General features: G+C 36.2%; 1 protein-coding gene across 3 annotated transcripts; it reads left to right on the forward strand.

Moving 5' to 3' along the window:
* Positions 1 to 352: 352 nt before the first annotated feature.
* LOC137634131 (uncharacterized) lies at positions 353 to 17,426 on the forward strand. Of its 3 annotated transcripts, none has more exons than XM_068366369.1 (9): positions 353 to 460; positions 11,132 to 11,360; positions 11,496 to 13,429; positions 13,825 to 13,986; positions 14,667 to 14,786; positions 15,334 to 15,486; positions 15,940 to 16,088; positions 16,663 to 16,801; positions 16,945 to 17,426. In XM_068366369.1, exons 2-9 carry the CDS (start codon positions 11,135 to 11,137, stop codon positions 17,116 to 17,118), a joined length of 3,057 nt encoding a protein of 1,018 aa, XP_068222470.1. In that variant the 5' UTR covers positions 353 to 460; positions 11,132 to 11,134; the 3' UTR covers positions 17,119 to 17,426. The 3 variants fall into 3 exon arrangements, with proteins under 3 accessions (XP_068222470.1, XP_068222468.1, XP_068222469.1); XM_068366367.1 differs by lacking the exon at positions 353 to 460 and adding an exon at positions 7,606 to 7,716 and having other exon boundaries at positions 16,945 to 17,425; XM_068366368.1 differs by lacking the exon at positions 353 to 460 and adding an exon at positions 7,628 to 7,716 and having other exon boundaries at positions 11,129 to 11,360.
* Positions 17,427 to 18,615: the final 1,189 nt, after the last annotated feature.

Consider the following 18,615-nt stretch of genomic DNA (forward strand, 5'->3'; position numbering starts at 1 on the left):
TTTAAACTTCTTAACATCCATAACGTTAAGATAGGTCGTACATGAGCTATGAAGACAGACTCATGTAAGCCTGTCCAACATAAAAACATTTGCTGCAAGTTTGAACATCTGATTTTCCATTGGTTCAATTGTCTGATTAGGGAGATCGTTCCACAATGTGGTCACAGCTGTGGTAGAATGGGAAGATCATTCCACAATCTAGTCACAGCAAGAGTAAAATTTCTTATATGCTATGTAGTATAAAGTATTCCTTTTATCTTGATTTGGACAGTAAGATTGCTAGAACTTTTTATAACATGTGAAATATCTTTTAAATGATTTGCATACATTTTCTGATTTTTTAGGTGCATCAAAAATAGAAAACTAACTCTCATTTGGCATTAAATCAGCATTCAAGAAATGATAAACTCCCCAAGAAAAAATGCTCTGAACACGGATTACCTTAGAAATAGACTGAAATGTGAGTATTTATATGAATATAATAATTCTTTTTTACCTCTGCCAGCAAAGTTGGATGAGGGTCACATTTGTGTACCTGGTTGCCCATGGATGTGTTAATGTCTCCAAAAGAGGTAAACAGTAGTGATTTTAATTACATACATTAGGTGATTTTGGGGGTAAGAATTGATGACGCTATAATTTCCAGCCTAGAAAATCATCTTTTAACCCTTTTACACCCAGGCTATTTGGAACTTTCCAACCCTTAACCCCCAAGGGGTTATTTTTTTATTAAGCACATTTTGCAGTATGTATTTTTTAAATTGCTCGAACAGCCTTAATTTTCATCATAGAGAGGTCAGGTTGGTCTCATTCTCTTTGAAAATGCCTGAAGTTTCTCAAAAAATTATCGAAAATATGCAAAATAAAAATTGTAAGTAAATAGCAGTTTTTTGCAAGGACGTACCAGTACGTCCTTGGGGGTAAAGGGATGTGTTTTGTGAAACGTACCAGTACGTCCTTTGGGGGTAAAAGGGTTAAATTACTTATTTAGACACTTACAAATATTAAGGAAAATTACTAGAAATTGACTACTGTCTCCCGTAAACTATCAATTTGTTCTGTCCGAGACATTTCCGTTTGTTGGAATAAGAGTGATCATTATAACATCTGTGAGACATAATTTGCTTTTGGTCTTTCATGTGGGTCCTTTGCAATTTTCATATTTTGTTTATTTTTGTGGTCTGGTTAGATCATTACATTCCTAGCCTATTTTCATTGGTGTTGGTTATACTGTATTCAATGCAGTGAGAAAGGGCTGATAGGGGAGAGCCACTTGGTTTGAAATGGATTCATCCACTGCTGCCATGTCCCCTTAGATCACCAGCCTGTTTTCTCTCTCTCTCTCTCTCTCTCTCTCTCTCTCTCTCTCTCTCTCTCTCTCTCTCTCTCTAACTGCCATAGCTTGGCGATGAAGGTGGCCACCTTATGGCGAGCTTGAAGCAGGGAAATGGTCCATTGTGAGTGTGTGCATGTGTCACAGAGTATGTAGCAACAATGTTTGGCATATGAGCGTTGGGGAGCCCCCACTCAAGTGACTCGTTAGGGAAACCTTTATACAGGAAACGTCTTTAATTTTACCTGAATGGTCAAAATAATTTTGGATATACTGTACATCAATTTAAAAAAACAGTGAGGGAGAAAGAAAGACAAAGTCATGTGGAAGGAGTTGGTGGTTTTGTGTTGGAGAAAGAAAGCTAGTTTGTGTTTTGTGGAGATATATTTTGATATTGTTACTGTTCTTAAAATATTTTAGTTGTTAATTCTCTTATTTCCTTTCCTCACTGGGCTATTTTCAATATTGGAGCCCTTTGGCTTATAGCATCCTGCTTTTCCAGCTAGGGTTGTAGCATAACAAGTAATAATAATAACATAGCATAAGTGTAGGAATCTGTTTAACACCAGGTAACCCCTATCGGTCCTTTCTCTTTGCATTGAGTATAGTGTTGCATTCTAGCTTGTGCAGCCTGCAATTTATTGTGAATCAATGTTTTATTTATCAAACATAAACAAAAATTAAGTTCCATAGGTTAACAAACATGTTTACTAATTAAATATGGTGGGAGGTTTATGTGTCAAATTCTCTCTCTCTCTCTCTCTCTCTCTCTCTCTCTCTCTCTCTCTCTCTCTCTCTCTCTCTCTCTGTACTTTTGTTTTAAACTTCATTTTCTCTCCTTGTACTTGTTTTAAATGTCTTTTTTTACCCTTGTACTGTACAATTTGTAGAATAAGTTGAACTTAACATCACTGTAAAGTCTGTGATATAAGAAAGCCATATTGAACATTATATCAAGCAATTCTTCTTCGCCCTAGGGGTTAACTACTGCATTGTGAATGTTCGGTGACTACTTTCATCTTGGTAAGGGTAGAAGAGAGACTAGCTATGGTAAGCAGGTCTTCTAGGAGAAGGACACTCCAAAATCAAACCATTGTTCTCTTGTGTTGGACAGTGCCATAGCCTCTATATCATGGTCTTCCACTGTCTTGGGTTAGATTTCTCTTGCTTGAGGGTACACTCGGTCATGCTATTCTATCCTAATTCTCTTCCTCTTGTTTTGTTAAAGTTTTTATAGTTCATGTTAGAAATATTAATTTTAATGTTATATTTCATAAAATATTCTGTGACCGCGGGGGCATAAAAACAATTAGAATAGCGCCAACGTTATCCTTGCATGTCGTAAGAGGCGACTAAAATGGACGGGACGAGGGGGTTGGGAATCCCCTCTCCAGTATATAATCCTGCGAGACGTCAACAAAGAGATGGAGCTTGGGGGAGAGTGACTGCTCCCCGCACTCTAGTTTTGGGGTGTTTGAATGTGCGTGGAGGTAGTACGATAGAGAGTAAAAGATGTGAGATTGGAAGTATGTTTAGAAATAGAAGGATGGATGTATTGGTCTTGTGTGAGACAAAGATGAAAGGAAAGGGTGAAGTGATGTTTGGTGAAATGTCTGGTAGAGTGTCTGGGATTGAAAGGGGAAGAGCGAGAGAGGGTGTGGCTTTATTGCTGAGTGAATGGATGACAGGTAAAGTAGTGGAATGGAAGGAGATATCATCTAGGTTCATGTGGGTAAGGGTTAGGTTGGGTAGGGAATGTTGGGCGTTTGTCAGTGCGTATGGTCCAGGTAGTGAGAAAAGTGAGGAAGAGCGGAAGGAGTTCTGGAATGAATTAACTAGGTGTGTAGAATGACTGGGTAGAAGGAATTATGTAGTTGTCATGGGTGACTTAAATGCTAGAGTGGGCGCTGGAGAGGTAGAAGGTGTCATTGGGAAGTATGGCATACCAGGTGAAAATGAGAATGGTGAGAGACTGGTAGATATGTGTGTTGAACAAGAGATGGTAATAAGTGCTAGCTTTTTCAAAAAGAAAGATAAAAACAAGTATACATGGGTAAGATTGGCAGTAGTAGAAAGGGCATTAATGGATTATGTGTTGATAACTAAAAGAATGTTTGGAAGATTGAAAGACATGCACATGTTTAGGGGTATGGCTAACGGTATGTCTGATCATTTTTTGGTGGAAGGAAAATTAGTTGTAGCAAGAGTGGGGAATAGAGTAGGTGGATGTAAAAGGGAGCTAGTGAGGGCTGAAGAGATAATAAAACCGGGGGTAAAAAGTGAATATCAGGAAAGGTTGAAAATGGCATATGACGAAGTGAGAGTAAGAGAAACTGGTAATTTAGAGGAGGAGTGGAAGTTAGTAAAAGAAAATTTTGTTGGGATTGCAAGTGATGTGTGTGGCAAGAAGGTTGTTGGAGGCAGCATGAGGAAGGGCAGTGAATGGTGGAATGAAGGAGTGAAGGTAAAAGTGGAAGAGAAAAAGAGGGCTTTTTAAGAATGGCTGCAGATTAATAGTATAGAGAAGTATGAAAAAATATAGAGAGAAAAAGGTGGAAGTAAAGCGCAAGGTACGTGAAGCAAAGAGGGCAGCTGACCTGAGGTGGGGTCAGGGATTGGGTCAGTCATATGAAGAGAATAAGAAGAAGTTTTGGAAAGAAGTGAAGAGAGTAAGGAATGCTGGCTCAAGAATTGAAGAGACAGTGGAAGATGGAAATGGAAGGTTGTTAAAAGGAGAGGAGGCAAGGAAAAGGTGGGCGGAATATTTTGAAAGTTTACTGAATGTAGAGGATAATAGGGAGGCAGATATAATTGCTGTTGCAGGTGTTGAGGTGCCGTGGATGGGAGATGAGAATGAGAGAGAGATTACAATAGAGGAAGTGAGGAGAGCACTAGATGAAACGAGAGTAGGAAAAGCATCTAGTATGGATGGTGTGAGCTGAAATGTTGAAGGAAGTGGGTGTGACTGTACTTGAATGGTTGGTGAGATTGTTTAATATGTGTTTTGTGTTGTCAATGGTACCAGTAGATTGGGTTTGTGCATGTATTGTACCACTATATAAGGGTAAGGGAGATGTGCATGAGTGTTGTAATTCAAGAGGTATTAGTTTGTTGAGTGTAGTTGGAAAAGTGTATGGTAGAGTAATGATTAATAGGATTAAGGATAAAACAGAGAATGCAATCTTAGATGTACAGGGTGGTTTTAGAAGAGGTAGGGGTTGTATGAATCAGATTTTTACAGTTAGGCAGATATGCGAGAAATATTTAGCAAAAAGTAAGGACGTGTATGTTGCGTTTATGGATCTGGAGAAAGCGTACAGTTAGGCAGATATGCGAGAAATATTTAGCAAAACGTAAGGAGGTGTATGTTACGTTTATGGATCTGGAGAAAGCGTATGATAGAGTTGATAGGGAAGCAATGTGGAATGTGATGAGGTTATATAGAGTTGGTGGAAGGTTGTTGCAAGCAGTGAAAAGTTTCTACAAAGGTAGTAAAGCATGTGTTAGAATAGGAAATAAAGTGAGTGACTGGTTTCCGGTGCGAGTGGGGCTGAGACAGGGATGTGTGATGTCGCCGTGGTTGTTTAACTTGTATATTGATGGAGTGGTGAGAGAGGTGAATGCTCGAGTGCTTGGACGAGGATTAAAACTGGTAGACGAGAATGACCATGAATGGGAGGTGAATCAGTTGTTGGTTGCGGATGATACTGTACTGGTTGCAGACACAGAAGAGAAGCTTGACCGACTAGTGACAGAATTTGGAAGGGTGTGTGAGAGAAGGAAGTTGAGAGTTAATGTGGGTAAGAGTAAGGTTATGAGATGTACGAGAAGGGAAGGTGGTGCAAGGTTGAATGTCATGCTGAATGGAGAGTTACTTGAGGAGGTGGATCGGTTTAAGTATTTGGGGTCTGTTGTTGCAGCAAATGGTGGAGTGGAAGCAGATGTACATCAGAGAGTGAATGAAGGTTGCAAAGTGTTGGGGGCAGTTAAGGAAGTAATAAAAAATAGAGGGTTGGGCATGAATGTAAAGAGTTCTATAAGAGAAAGTGATTGTACCAACTGTGATGTATGGATCGGAGTTGTGGGGAATGAAAGTGATGGAGAGACAGAAATTGAATGTGTTTGAGATGAAGGGTCTATGGAGTATGGCTGGTGTATCTCGAGTAGATAGGGTTAGGAACGAAGTGGTGAGGGTGAGAACGGGTGTAAGAAATGAGTTAGCAGCTAGAGTTGATATGAATGTGTTGAGGTTGTTTGTCCATGTTGAGAGAATGGAAAATGTCTGTCTGCTAAAGAAGGTGATGAATGCAAGAGTTGATGGGAGAAGTACAAGAGGAAGGCCAAGGTTTGGGTGGATGGAGTGAAGAAAGCTCTGGGTGATAGGAGGATAGATGTGAGAGGCAAGAGAGCGTGCTAGAAATAGGAATGAATGGCGAGCGATTGTGACGCAGTTCCGGTAGGCCCTGCTGCTTCCTCCGGTGCCTTAGATGACCGCAGAGGTAGCAGCAGTAGGGGATTCAGCATTATGAAGCTTCATCTGTGGTGGATAATGGGGGAGGGTGGGCTGTGGCACCCTAGCAGTACCAGCTGAACTGGGTTGAGTCCCGTGTCAGGCTGGGAGGAACGTAGAGAGTAGAGGTCCCCTTTTTGTTTTGTTTCATTTGTTGATGTTGGCTACCCCCCAAAATTGGGGGAAGTGCCTTGGTATATGTATGATGTATGTATTTTATTTTTTCTTGAGTCCTTTCCGTACTGGGCTATTTTCCCTGTTGGAACTCCTGGGCTTATAGCATCCTGCTTTTCCTGCTAGGGTTGTAGCTATTAAGTAATAATAATAAAATTGAGTATAGAGAATTTCTCTGAAGAATATGTGGTTTGATTAAAATCTGAACGTTCTTGAATCAGATCCCTGTTTACCCAAAGGATGGTTAATGGCACCTGTTTACCTTCATGAGGTGCGCTGTAAGCACTACTTAAGGGCCTTCGCTGCTTACCTTGAGACCTTAGGTTTGACCACTTTATAGCCTTCTACTTTACCTCCATTCCCACTTCTTTTCTTCCAATTCAGATTTTAGATGAAAATATTGAATTAAGAAATAATGATAGTTGAATATACAGTATAAGAGTATTTTAAAGTAAAATAGAGCTCCAGTTAATAGCTTATGTATCGTATTTACCTCCCAGGTGTGGCTGTTGGGCCCTTGCTTTTCCATGTGTGGTTGCAGTTTAGCTAATAATAATAATAATAATAATAATAATAATAATAATAATAATAATAATAACGCATGTCGATAAACCGTTTCAAATTATCAATCGTGTTCGTATCTGTTCTCTTGACGTAATTATTATTATTATTATTATTATTATTATTATTATTATTATTATTATTATTATTATTATTATTATTACTTGCTAAGTTACAACCCTAGTTGGAAAAACAGGATGGTTTAAGCCCAAGAGCTTCAACTGGGAAAATAGCCCAGTGAGGAAAGGAAACAAGGAAAAATTAAACATTATAAAAACAATAACATTAATCTATACATCTATATAAACTATAAAACTTTAACAAAACACGAGAAAGAGAAATAAGATAGAATAGTGTGGCCGAGTGTACCCTCAAGCAAGAGAACTCTAACCCAAGACAATGGAATCCTGCATACGTATTTCGTAAAATTACTATTCGCCTGTTAAGGCATGTCTATGACGTGTACGTGAAATTCCATCATGATTAAGCATTGATAACAGTAATTATAATTGGAAAAGCGAATCTATAATCTGTCTAAACAGTTTTAAAGTTTGTATTAACGATTAATTATTTCCTTTAATCTGCAAAGGTTATACATATTTTGGTTGCAGACACTCCATTTTTTTTTTGGGGGGGGGGGCATACTTCCCACCGTCCTTGCTAAACTTATAAAGTTATATTTTTTTTTTTATTTAACAGAACGATTGTGTATTTAAATGTTTGCATGTTTCTGCTTGCTTGTGTATTTTAATTTCAATGTTAAAAATATGCCTACCACTTTGGTAATTTTAACTTATATCTGTAAGAATGCTTTCCCAGTTATCTTCAAACCAGTTAAGCTTGTGACAATGTCATACACGTTTCTTATCATTACATGCAATAGTCGATAAATATAGATAATGGAATACGTTTTAGTATGCAAAAAGATTGAACGCCCAAAATCAACTTTACGTATGCAACGTGACACAGTGTGGTGCAATCCGGGATCATATATTTCATATATAAATAGAGTGCGGCTGATACGTTTCACGGAATTAAATCCCTTTCCATTCTTTTTCTGTTCAGTGTTTTATATTTCTGCTTTCATAACGGAAAGGAACAGTGTCTGTGCATATAAGGCTGATATAATTTATATCCCGTGAGTCGTCTGAAAGTGTTTTGTATTATAAAAAAAAAAAAAATGTCTTAAAGAATGTGATTATTGTTGTGTATATTTTTACCGTCTTGTTATCCAGCGCGGAAAGGAAATATGTAGATATCTTGGACATTTATTCAAGATTTTCCCTTCATGTGATTCAGTGCATACATAATTATATATTCCGCTATTTAGCATGTGAGAGTTTTATACAAACACACACACACATATATATATATATATATATATATATATATATATATATATATATATATATATATATATATATATATATTGCGTGTTTGTGTTCAAATAAATATATTTATATATGTATATATATATATATATATATATATATATATATATATATATATATATATATATATATATATATGTTGTGTGTGTTTGTGTTCAAATATATATATATATATATATATATATATATATATATATATATATATATATATATATATATATATATATATATACATATACATATATATATATATATATATATATATATATATATATATATATATATATATATATATATATATATATATATATATATATATATATTGTGTGTGTTTGTGTTCAAATATATATATATATATATATATATATATATATATATATATATATATATATATATATATATATGTGTGTGTGTGTGTGTGTGTGTGTGTGTGTGTGTGTGTGTGTGTGTGTGTGTGACCTTTGTAACGGGGTTTCTAAACATAGAGCAAAACTCAGTTGATTTATTTTTATTTGCCATTTTAAAGCATGATCACAGTTTGAGGGCCTTTGGTAATAAAGTCATTACTTTCTTCTAAAATTGGGAAGCAAAAAGAAATGACAAACTTCATTAGCGAAATCCTTGGAAAGGGGATGCAACGTTTAATCAACTTCAGATTGTGATATCGCTGTCTTATTTATTGAGTCATATCTCTTGTTGCTATGAATCCTTTCTCTTATTGTTTTGAGTAATTTCTCTTGTTGCTTTGAATCCTTTCTCTTATGGTTTTGAATAATTTCTCTTGTTTTGAGTTATTTCTTTTATTGATTTGAATCCTTGCTCGTACTGTTTTGGATAATTTCTCTTATTGTTTTGAGTTATTTCTCTTATTGTTTTGCGTAATTTATCTCATTGTTTTGAGTAATTTCTCTCATTGTGTTGAGTTATTTTTCTTATTGTTTTGAGTTCTTTCTCTTATTGTGTTGAGTTCTTTCTCTTATTGTTTTGAGTAATTTCTCTTATTGTTTTGAGTCATTTCTCTCATTGTTTTGAGTTCTTTCTCTTATTGTTTTGAGTAATTTCTCTCATTCTTTTGAGTTCTTTCTCTTATTGTTTTGAGTAATTTCTCTTATTGTTTTGAGTAATTTCTCTCATGATTTGAGTAATTTCTCTTATTGTTTTGAGTTCTTTCTCTTATTGTTTTGAGTAATTTCTCTCATTGTGCTGAGTTATTTGTTTTATTGTTTTGAGTAATTTCTCTTATTGTGTTGAGTTATTTCTCTTATTGTTTTCGGTAATTTCTTTTATTGTGTTGAATTATTTCTCTTATTGTTTTGAGTAATTTCTCTTATTGTGTTGAGTTCTTTCTCTTATTGTTTTCGATAATTTTTCTTCTTGTGTTGAGTTCTTTCTCTTATTGTTTTGAGTAATTTCTCGTATTGTGTTGAATTCTTTCTCTTATTGTTTTGAGTAATTTTTCTTGTTGCTTTGAGTCCTTTCTCTTATTGTGTCAAGTAATTTCTCTTATTGTGATGAGTCCTTTGTCTTGTTTTGAGTAATTCCCTTATTGTTTTGAGTGCCTCTCTTGGTGTTTTAAGCCTTTTCTCTTATTGCTTTAAATCTTTTCTCATATTGTGTCGAGTAATTTCTGTTATTGTGTTGAGTCCTTTTTCATATTGCTTGTACTCTTTCTCTTATTATGTTGAGGGATTTCTCTTATTGTGTTGAGTAATTTCTCTTATTGTTGTGAGTCCTTTCTCTCATTGGTTTGAGCTTTCTCTCACTTGTTTTAGTCATTTCGTTTATTGTTTTGAGTTCTTTCTCTTATTGTTTTAAGTAATTTCTGTTATTGCTGAGTCATTTCTCTTATTGTTTTAAGTAATTTCTGTTATTGCCGAGTCATTTCTCTTATTGTTTTAAGTAATTTCTGTTATTGCTGAGTCATTTCTCTTATTGTTTTGAGTTCTTTCTCATATTGTTTTGAGTAATTTCTCTTATTACTTTGAGTCCTTTCTCTTGTTGATTTGAGTCCTCTTATTATCTTGTGTCCTTTCTCTTATTGTTTTGAGTCGCTCCTCATTGTTTTGAGTCATTATCTTTATCATTATCCTTTTGAAATTAAATGAGGTATTATGTCTTGATGTAAGAAAGTACAGAAACTATTTAATTATAACTTTTTTTTTAATATAGTGATTTAGATGTACAAATTATTTAGATAAATTAACAAGAAAAAAACTTAAAAAAAAATATATTTATTCATCTCCTGAATGTAGTGCTATTGGTACTGTAGCTCACAAAAGTAGTCAACGAAATATGCTGTAAAATCTGACACTTAAGACGATGTTACTTGACATGTGTTGTGTGAGGTGAGATAGAAGTGGTAGGCCTTATTGTTGGGGAGTAGATGCCATGCCTTTGGATAAAGATATTAGACAATTTTCTAATTACTCTCAAACAATTCTTCACCCAAGGGGTTAACTAATGCACTGTAGTTGTTCCGTGGCCACTTTCCTCTTGGTAAGGTTAGAAGAAACTGTTTAGCTATGAAAAGCAGCTCTTCTAGGAGAAGGACACTCCAAAATCAAACCATTGTTCTCCATTCTTGGGGAGTGCTATAGCCTCTGTACCATGGTCTTCCACTATCTTGGATGAGAGTTCTCTTGCTTGAGGGTACACTCAGGCACACTATTCTATCTTATTTCTCTTCTCTTGTTTTGTTAAATTTTTTATAGTTTATATAGGAAATGTTTATTTTAATGTTACTGTTCCTGAAATATTTTATTTTTCGTTGTTTCCTTTCCTCACTGGGCTATTTTCCCTGTTGGAGCCCCTGGGCTTATGGTATCGTGCTTTTCCAACTAGGGTTGTAGCTTAGCAAATAATAATAATAATAATAATAATAATAATAATAATAATAATAATATGTAGATATATTTGATGTGATTATGATAATTCAATAAGACTAGATAACATAGGCATTGTAAATGATAAGAACCTACGCGGGTAACTAGGCATACCAACCCTACCGATATGATAGGTGATCAGTCAGTGTGCGTCATTCTGTTCATGTAGCAATTTTTCTCTCTACACTGATGCTGCTTTTGAGAGCTATAATACATGCAAGGAGGTTGGTGTTATGAATCAATTATTATCATATTACATTATGTCTATTTACTTCAGCAGCAAATGAAGGAAGTGGAGTCTTTCGAACTCTACTCTGTGGAGGACGGCGACGAAGGAGGTCGTCACTCTTTACTAAAGGCACCCAAGAATCTCCCAAAGAAGTACCATGGGACCGAGTCCAGTGATAATGTCTTCAACATCCTCATGGCTGATGCATCAGGTTCCATGAAGGAAAGATGGCACGGAGTTGTTCGCGGATGGCAGCAATACATTGTTGGAAATTTAACAGGTACACTTTTTGAAAGAAAATGCTCTTAGTTTTACCAGGTTTTCTTAAATTCTTGTTTCAAATTTGCTTGGATTATAATACCAATCAGTACTATAACCTTACTCTGAAAGAGCTTATTGTAATTTTTTTTTTCAGGTCGCTCCAAAATTTACATATTCGACACCATTGTTAGGTTTCTGAGAAGTGACAAGGTGCTATTGGAAAAGGACTTCACAGGATACTCCACCAACCTTACAGCGGCCTTTGAAACAATCAGGTTAGAAATATGCAGCTGCAAAGAATCTCACGTCAATGTCTTTCTCATCACTGATGGCCAGCATAACTTCCACGAAAAGGTTGGACGGCCTGAATCTGAGATCAACCAGATGGCGCCACCTGTAGGGAAGACAGTGTGTGTATATGTCCTTGGAATAGGGCGTGAATTTCCAGTAAATTACAGCATTGACATTCGTTCTTACTTGCATAATGGTAATGCCAATGTCCCAACTTTGTTTTGGGCCAAAAAGGATGTCGAGATAGAGGAAAAAATATCAGCTATTGGTGCTGAATTGGTCTCGACTGTTGCTGTTATTGATCTAAATGTTGCAGGTTATGTTCTGCCTGGGGGAGATAAGACAAAGCGAATTCATTTGGGAGAGTGGTTGTATTTTCCTGATCCTCCAGAACAATTGCCAGCGATCACTATTAAGGTTAATGACCGGGACCCAGAATCCTTAACACTATCGCCACAGGAGGTTGAGATTCGACTCTTAATTGATGAAGTATTCCGACAGTGGAATTCTGTGATGATTAAATTGCATCGAACAGGTTCGAGTGTTCCCTATGACACTTTCAACCTGATGGAATCTTTGTTTAAATGTTCTCTGCAGAAGGTGAAAGTTGGCATCGAAGGAAATGGCATCAAAAGCAGGATCCATTCGAAGCTTGCCAAAACATGTGCCACTGAATATGCCACCCTCATGAATCAGAGTAAACAGGTGATCGATTTGGATTATAAATACGAAGATGAAATTCAGTTGGCTGAAGCAGTATTGAAAACAACCGTCACAAATAGGAAGTACGACCGAAAGAACCTCCAATTAAAGGGCCACGATAGTGCTGATTTCGAAGCGGATGTTGAATCTTTCAAAGCAAATTATGATGAAGTCAAAGGTAGCATACTCAACCTTCCAGCCCCATCACCTGACGAATGCTGTCAGTTGACTCATACATCCACTCTGGGAGATCTGCAAGACCCTGACTTTCTTATGTCATTGAACCTGGACAAGTTTAATTTCTTGAAGACATTTTCAATGACTGGAATCCCAGCTTATGCCCCTGTTCGCGATGCTTCGCAGATCAACCCATGGACAATTGCTATAAGACACTTGCTATCTTCTCCTTATGCGGTGTTAAGTCAGAAGTCCATGGAAGCATGTGCCGAAGAACACCCAAGGATCTTAGATTCAGAAGAAAAGTTTGTTTTTGCAAATAAGAATGATGGAAATACAAAGTTCAACATAATCATTCCATTGGTGCCTGCAAATTCAGCTAAGATTTTGGAGCCAGTCGTTTGTTCTAGGTTGTATGCAATGCTTTCAACATTTTGTATCCTGAAGAACCCTCATATCATCGACTACAATGCTCACATTGCATCCTTGGCTTCAGCTTGGATTTTAACTGTAAGAAATTTTCCCATTAAAGACAGGCCGCAGTTCATCTGCAATAGGTTGGAAAGCATCATTGCCACAGCCAAATTGTACATGACGCGTCCATTCATAAAAACTTACGTCACTGCTCTTTTAAGGGACCCCGATCAGGCACTAATGACGGAGAGCACAAAGGAGTTCGATGGCCACACTGTCAAGTCTGAATCTCTTGTGAAGCCTATGTTCTTCCTTTATATCATGAGGAATAGGCTCAAAAAGCAAGAGAAGGAATCCATGTTGGAGATGCTTATGGCAGAATTCATTGGTCGATGCGTGCCACACTGTATGGAGTACGCAAAGTCTACTCCTTTTACCGAATACTTTGCCCGGAATGTGAGCAGTCCCAAGAGAAAGGAGGTGTGGATAGAGAATACCCTTCAGGTAAGGAGCCCTTGGGCTTATAGCATCTTGCTTTTTCAACCAGGGTTATAGCTTAGCTGGTAATAATAATAGAGACCGATGGATTTGCTACGGAGAAATGCATGGTAATGAACTTCAAGTAATTTCAGATCTGTAGGTTAAATGGTGTAAAATTTAGATCTATTATTAACTAATATTATATTTAAAAGTTTTGAGTTGGATTCTTTTAGCTAACCCCTAATTTTACAATAATTTTCCCCCACATACAGCATCATTTCGTGTTTGTGCTCTGTATAGAGTATACCTTATCAGCTCAAATATCATTTTAATAATTGCTATACAGTAATGAATATCTTGAAAATTACATTGACAATACCATTTTAAAATGCATAAATATGTCTGTATATCAATTGCAGTCTCTGCTAAGTGACCTTCGTGGAACTTGTCGCTCTCTCTTGGAAGCTTTTTTCACTTTGGAGGACCTGCGATTAGCCATCAAAAAGTGGATGAAGGAAAGGCTCAATATTTCTTCTGGTGGAGGAGCTTATGAAAACTTGATAGACATCGACATGGCAAAGGTGCGTGAATACTGGAGCTTTGTTTATAATGTTTAATTAGAGTTCTTTCCCCTTCTATTGGGATGTTTGTGTATGTGAACACTGGAGCTTGGTTTATAAGGTTTGGTTAGAGTTCTTTCCCCTTCTGTCGGGATGTCTGTGCGCGTGAAGACTGGAGCTTGGTTTATAAGGTTTGGTTAGAGTTCTTTCCCCTTCTGTCGGGATGTCTGTGCGCGTGAAGACTGGAGCTTGGTTTATAAGGTTTGGTTAGAGTTCTTTCCCCTTCTGTCGGGATGTCTGTGCGCGTGAAGACTGGAGCTTGGTTTATAAGGTTTGGTTAGAGTTCTTTCCCCTTCTGTCGGGATGTCTGTGCGCGTGAAGACTGGAGCTTGGTTTATAAGGTTTGATTAGAGTTCTCTCCCCTTCTGTCGGGATGTCTGTGCGCGTGAAGACTGGAGCTTGGTTTATAAGGTTTGATTAGAGTTCTCTCCCCTTCTGTCGGGATGTCTGTGCACGTGAAGACTGGAGCATTGTTTATAAGGTTTAATTAGAGTTCTTTCCACTTGTATTAGGATATTTGTTTAACTGGCTTCACTGCTTTATAAAGACACTTTGTGTATCAGATATCTGCATTTCTCCTCTTTAAGCTTTCATATAGTGATTACTGGAAGAGTTTATTAATGGTTATTTCTTTTTACTAGATTAAGGAGTTAAGGAACCTTGGAGGATGTGGGGACGTAAGGACAAGTGATTTCAAGTCTTGGGCTGTAGAAATGAGTATTGCAAGGACTAGCGTAAAGAGAGCAGCATCACCAGAAATGGTAAGTGATACTTGACTTTTTTCCATTTTTTTGCTGTTGAAGGGGGTAAATCTTTCCAATGGAAGCATTAGTTGTACGACAGATGATTATATTTGAAAAAAAAATCTGTCTGCTAATGAGATTGATTATGTTATAAAGAAGAAAACATATTTGACTTTCTCATTCCTGTCTGTTTCCATGAGAGATAATATAAAGAATTTGAAAAAAAAAGAAAATATATTTGACTTTCTCATTCCTGTCTGTTTCCATTACTGAAAATATAAAAATTTTGAAAAAGAAGAAAATATATTTGACTATCTCATTCCTGTCTGTTTCCATTACTGAAAATATAAAGATTTTGAAAAAAGAAAATATATTTGACTTTCTCATTTCTGTCTGTTTCCATTTCTGAAAATATAAAGATTTTGGAAAAGAAGAAAATATATTTGACTTTCTCATCCCTGTCAGTTTCCATTACTGAAAATATAAAGATTTTGAAATGCAGTTTTGTGTATAGTACATCAAGCCTTTGAATATCCTTTTTGACGGAAGAAGTAATTTCACCCAGGTAACGGTGTACGTGTGTGAAGCCTTGCTTCATCCAAATTCAAGAGACCGGGAATTCAAAGCATCCATGTCTAAAGAAGAGGCCATGAGTGTTGTCAGTCATAGGGTGATGCTGGAGACCTCTCATTGGCTCAGAGTAGAGGCACTGCAGAAGGTATCTAACTAAAAATTATCTCTCTCTCTCTCTCTCTCTCTCTCTCTCTCTCTCTCTCTCTCTCTCTCTCTCTCTCTCTCTCTCTTAAACTATTATAGTTTCCTCATAAAAGGTTGGACGTCCTGTCTTTTCTTTCCTTGTGTGCTGTGCCTCCTTAACTTCGTTCTTATTCTTCAAATATTTTCCTTCAGCTCATATTTCCTTATTTTTAAGGTATCTGACTTGAAATTTTGACTTCTAACCTGGGTTGATTTAGACATTTTGCTCATGTTAATAGGTATTCCTCCTTCAAGTTAAAGATAACAGATCCACAAAAGTATATGACCTTTAAAAAAGAATTTATTCGTACAGCTACAAGAGGCTCTGGGTTCAAAATTATAAACGATTTTCTTAGTTAAATCATATACTGTATAAAGAATCATGATTGAAATTCCCTTATTACATTGCCCAAAGGTTGGCTCTAAAATGGAAGCTATGTGGAAGGATGAATATTTCAACGCCCATCGAGAGATAGTGATGCCAATGACCCCGGCTGAGATAGTCCAGAAGGCCGCCGAGAATGGCATCGACGTCTCTTTGGAGACCTTCAAGGAAATTTACAAGTAAGCAGTTTTTTTTTTACTCTGAATTAAACACAATTTGTGGTTGATTTTTCACAAATAGACTCCTTTATGAACTTATGTATTCCACTCAGAATGTCAGGGGATATGAACACAAATACAAATATTACTTATTTCTGAGAAACAACAAAAACAAAGCAAGAAAAGATCTACTTTTTTACTTCTCAGAATAATGCCTTTGGCACCAGTTCTCATCCAAACATTATTCATTATTCGCTCCTACAGTCCTTGAAACATTATAGTTGTCCCTGTAGAAGGACATCATTGTTAGTGCATATCACATGGTGCGACGTAGTTATTATTAAAGGGTCTTTAAAATGTCCTTACAGTCTCTTATCTACTGCCACCTTTTATCTATCTAATTATACTCCACAGTACAAGTGATTGCCTCACTGGCTCTATTGCTAGGCATTTGCTCATATTCTATATATCTGATCCAAACCTGATAGAAATTTCTATAAATCATCAATAAGCTTTACAGTATCAATAAATTACCTGTAATTTTGTATTTAGAGTTAATGATAGATATACTGTACTGTAGTAGTATTTCTTGCAGGTATAACGACAGACTTTGCTTGTTGCGCAATGCCTGTCAGCTTCCCAGTTGCCCTCACTACCTGGTACCTCGAAAGACCTTCAACCAACATCTGTCAGTTGAGCGCCAACGAAAGGATTTCCCACATGCACTCCATCTGGTGAGTTGGATAAGAAATTAATTTGATTGCCAGATGTTCATTAGTCAAATGAATTTGACATAGCGATGCCATTGTTAATGCAATGTATTATACTGTTTTTAACCTTTGAAATTGATTATTTCGACCTCATTCGTTCACCTCAGGTAGCGAAGACTCTAGGAGCTCATGGCCTTGACCCTGTGATTCAAGATTTGTCTGAAGGAAACCACTTGGGTACGAACTACAGGAGACGTCCAGCGCCACCATCCGTCGATTCGTTGACTCCTTTGAAGGGCCAGATAGCGAAGCTTATCGGACGCTACACCGAGAAGAGATAAAAGGCAAATTTAGATTACCTGTTTTCTGTATTCTGAGTAGAGAGGACTATTTTGTGATCAATTTTGAAGCATCTGTAGTGAGTGTATTCTGTAGAATAACACAGTAGCATAGCAGTATCTATATAAAGAATTACTGTACTGTATGTCATATATGTGAATGTAAATACAGTAACACATTAGCTTAGTAGTATCTGTATATGAAGACTTGTTGTAGTTTGTGAATGTAATTTGATTGCAGTACTGTACACTTTATTTGTACCCACGTAAAGTTAAACTGTTTATATTTTTGTACGAATTATGATCAAGTTAAAAATAAATCCTTATCTTGTCGAATGTAGTTTTATTAGTTAATTGTTATTAACAACTAATTAAAGTGCATGCAGTAGTAAGTATTGTTTGGATACAAGAGTTTGAGAGTTTGTTGTATTAAGTATTAGACCAAGTGTTTTTCTTATTACTTCTGTCCACAGAAATTCTTTTGGCTCGGCTGCACTTCCTTTCTTCCTCTAAATTACTGTAGTTATTATTATTACCTTAGCCAAAGAGGTTTTATTTTCGAATTGGTTTATTTATTTATTTATTTGTCTGTGAACAGGATTACGTCTTAACTACTCAACGGATTTTGACGTACTTTCCCCCACAGACAAATGTTACGTCATGGACGACCCCATTAATTTTGGAGATGGTCCGAATCCGGATCTGGATTTGCATTTTTCCCAATTTTAAAGATTACTTCAAAACAAAATTGATGAATTTAGACAAAATTTCCAGCACAGATAGATCTTAGGCCATGGAGGTCTCCATTAAATTTTAGAGATGATCTGGATTCTAGATCCAGAATCGTGTTTTTCATAATTTTAAAGATTACGTCAAAACAAACTAACACATTTAGATGAAATTTCCAGCACAGATAGATCTTAGGCCATGGACATCTCCATTAACTTTTAGAGATGATCTGGATTCTAGAATCAGAATTGTGTTTTTCACAATTTTAAAGATTACTTCAAAACAAATTGACACATTGAATTTCCAACAAATTTAAACAATGGATAGATATTATGCATCGAAAGAAACCATGAAAGTTTGGAGGTGATACGGATCAAGACCATGATTCTAGATCAGCATTACACTTTTTACCACCTACTGTACAGTCAGCTTATGAAAAGTGGGAGGCGATATCCGTAGAATTTAGTTAATCGATGTCAATATTCATTGGTGGAGGTCTGAAATCTCTGATTGCTCTTGTCATTATTATTATTATTATTATTATTATTATTATTATTATTATTATTATTATTATTATTATTATCATCATCACCTCTGTACCATGGTCTTCCACTATCTTGGGTTAGAGTTCTCTTGCTTAAGGGTACACTCGGGCACGCTATTCTATCTTATTTCTCTTCCACTCGTTTTGTTAAAGTTTTTATAGTTTATATAGGAGATATTTATTTTAATGTTGTTACTGTTCTTAAAATATTATTTTTCTTGTTTCCT

Source organism: Palaemon carinicauda, chromosome 44 (genome assembly GCF_036898095.1).
Source record: "Palaemon carinicauda isolate YSFRI2023 chromosome 44, ASM3689809v2, whole genome shotgun sequence".
Lineage (NCBI taxonomy): Eukaryota > Metazoa > Arthropoda > Malacostraca > Decapoda > Palaemonidae > Palaemon > Palaemon carinicauda.

Coding starts and splice junctions, on each gene's coding strand:
- LOC137634131 (XM_068366369.1), top strand. CDS start 11,135: ATGAAGGAAGTGGAGTCTTTCGAACTCTACTCTGTGGAGGACGGCGAC. Junction 13,987..14,666: donor TAGACATCGACATGGCAAAG/GTGCGTGAATAC, acceptor TCTTTTTACTAG/ATTAAGGAGTTAAGGAACCT. Junction 16,089..16,662: donor ACCTTCAAGGAAATTTACAA/GTAAGCAGTTTT, acceptor TATTTCTTGCAG/GTATAACGACAGACTTTGCT.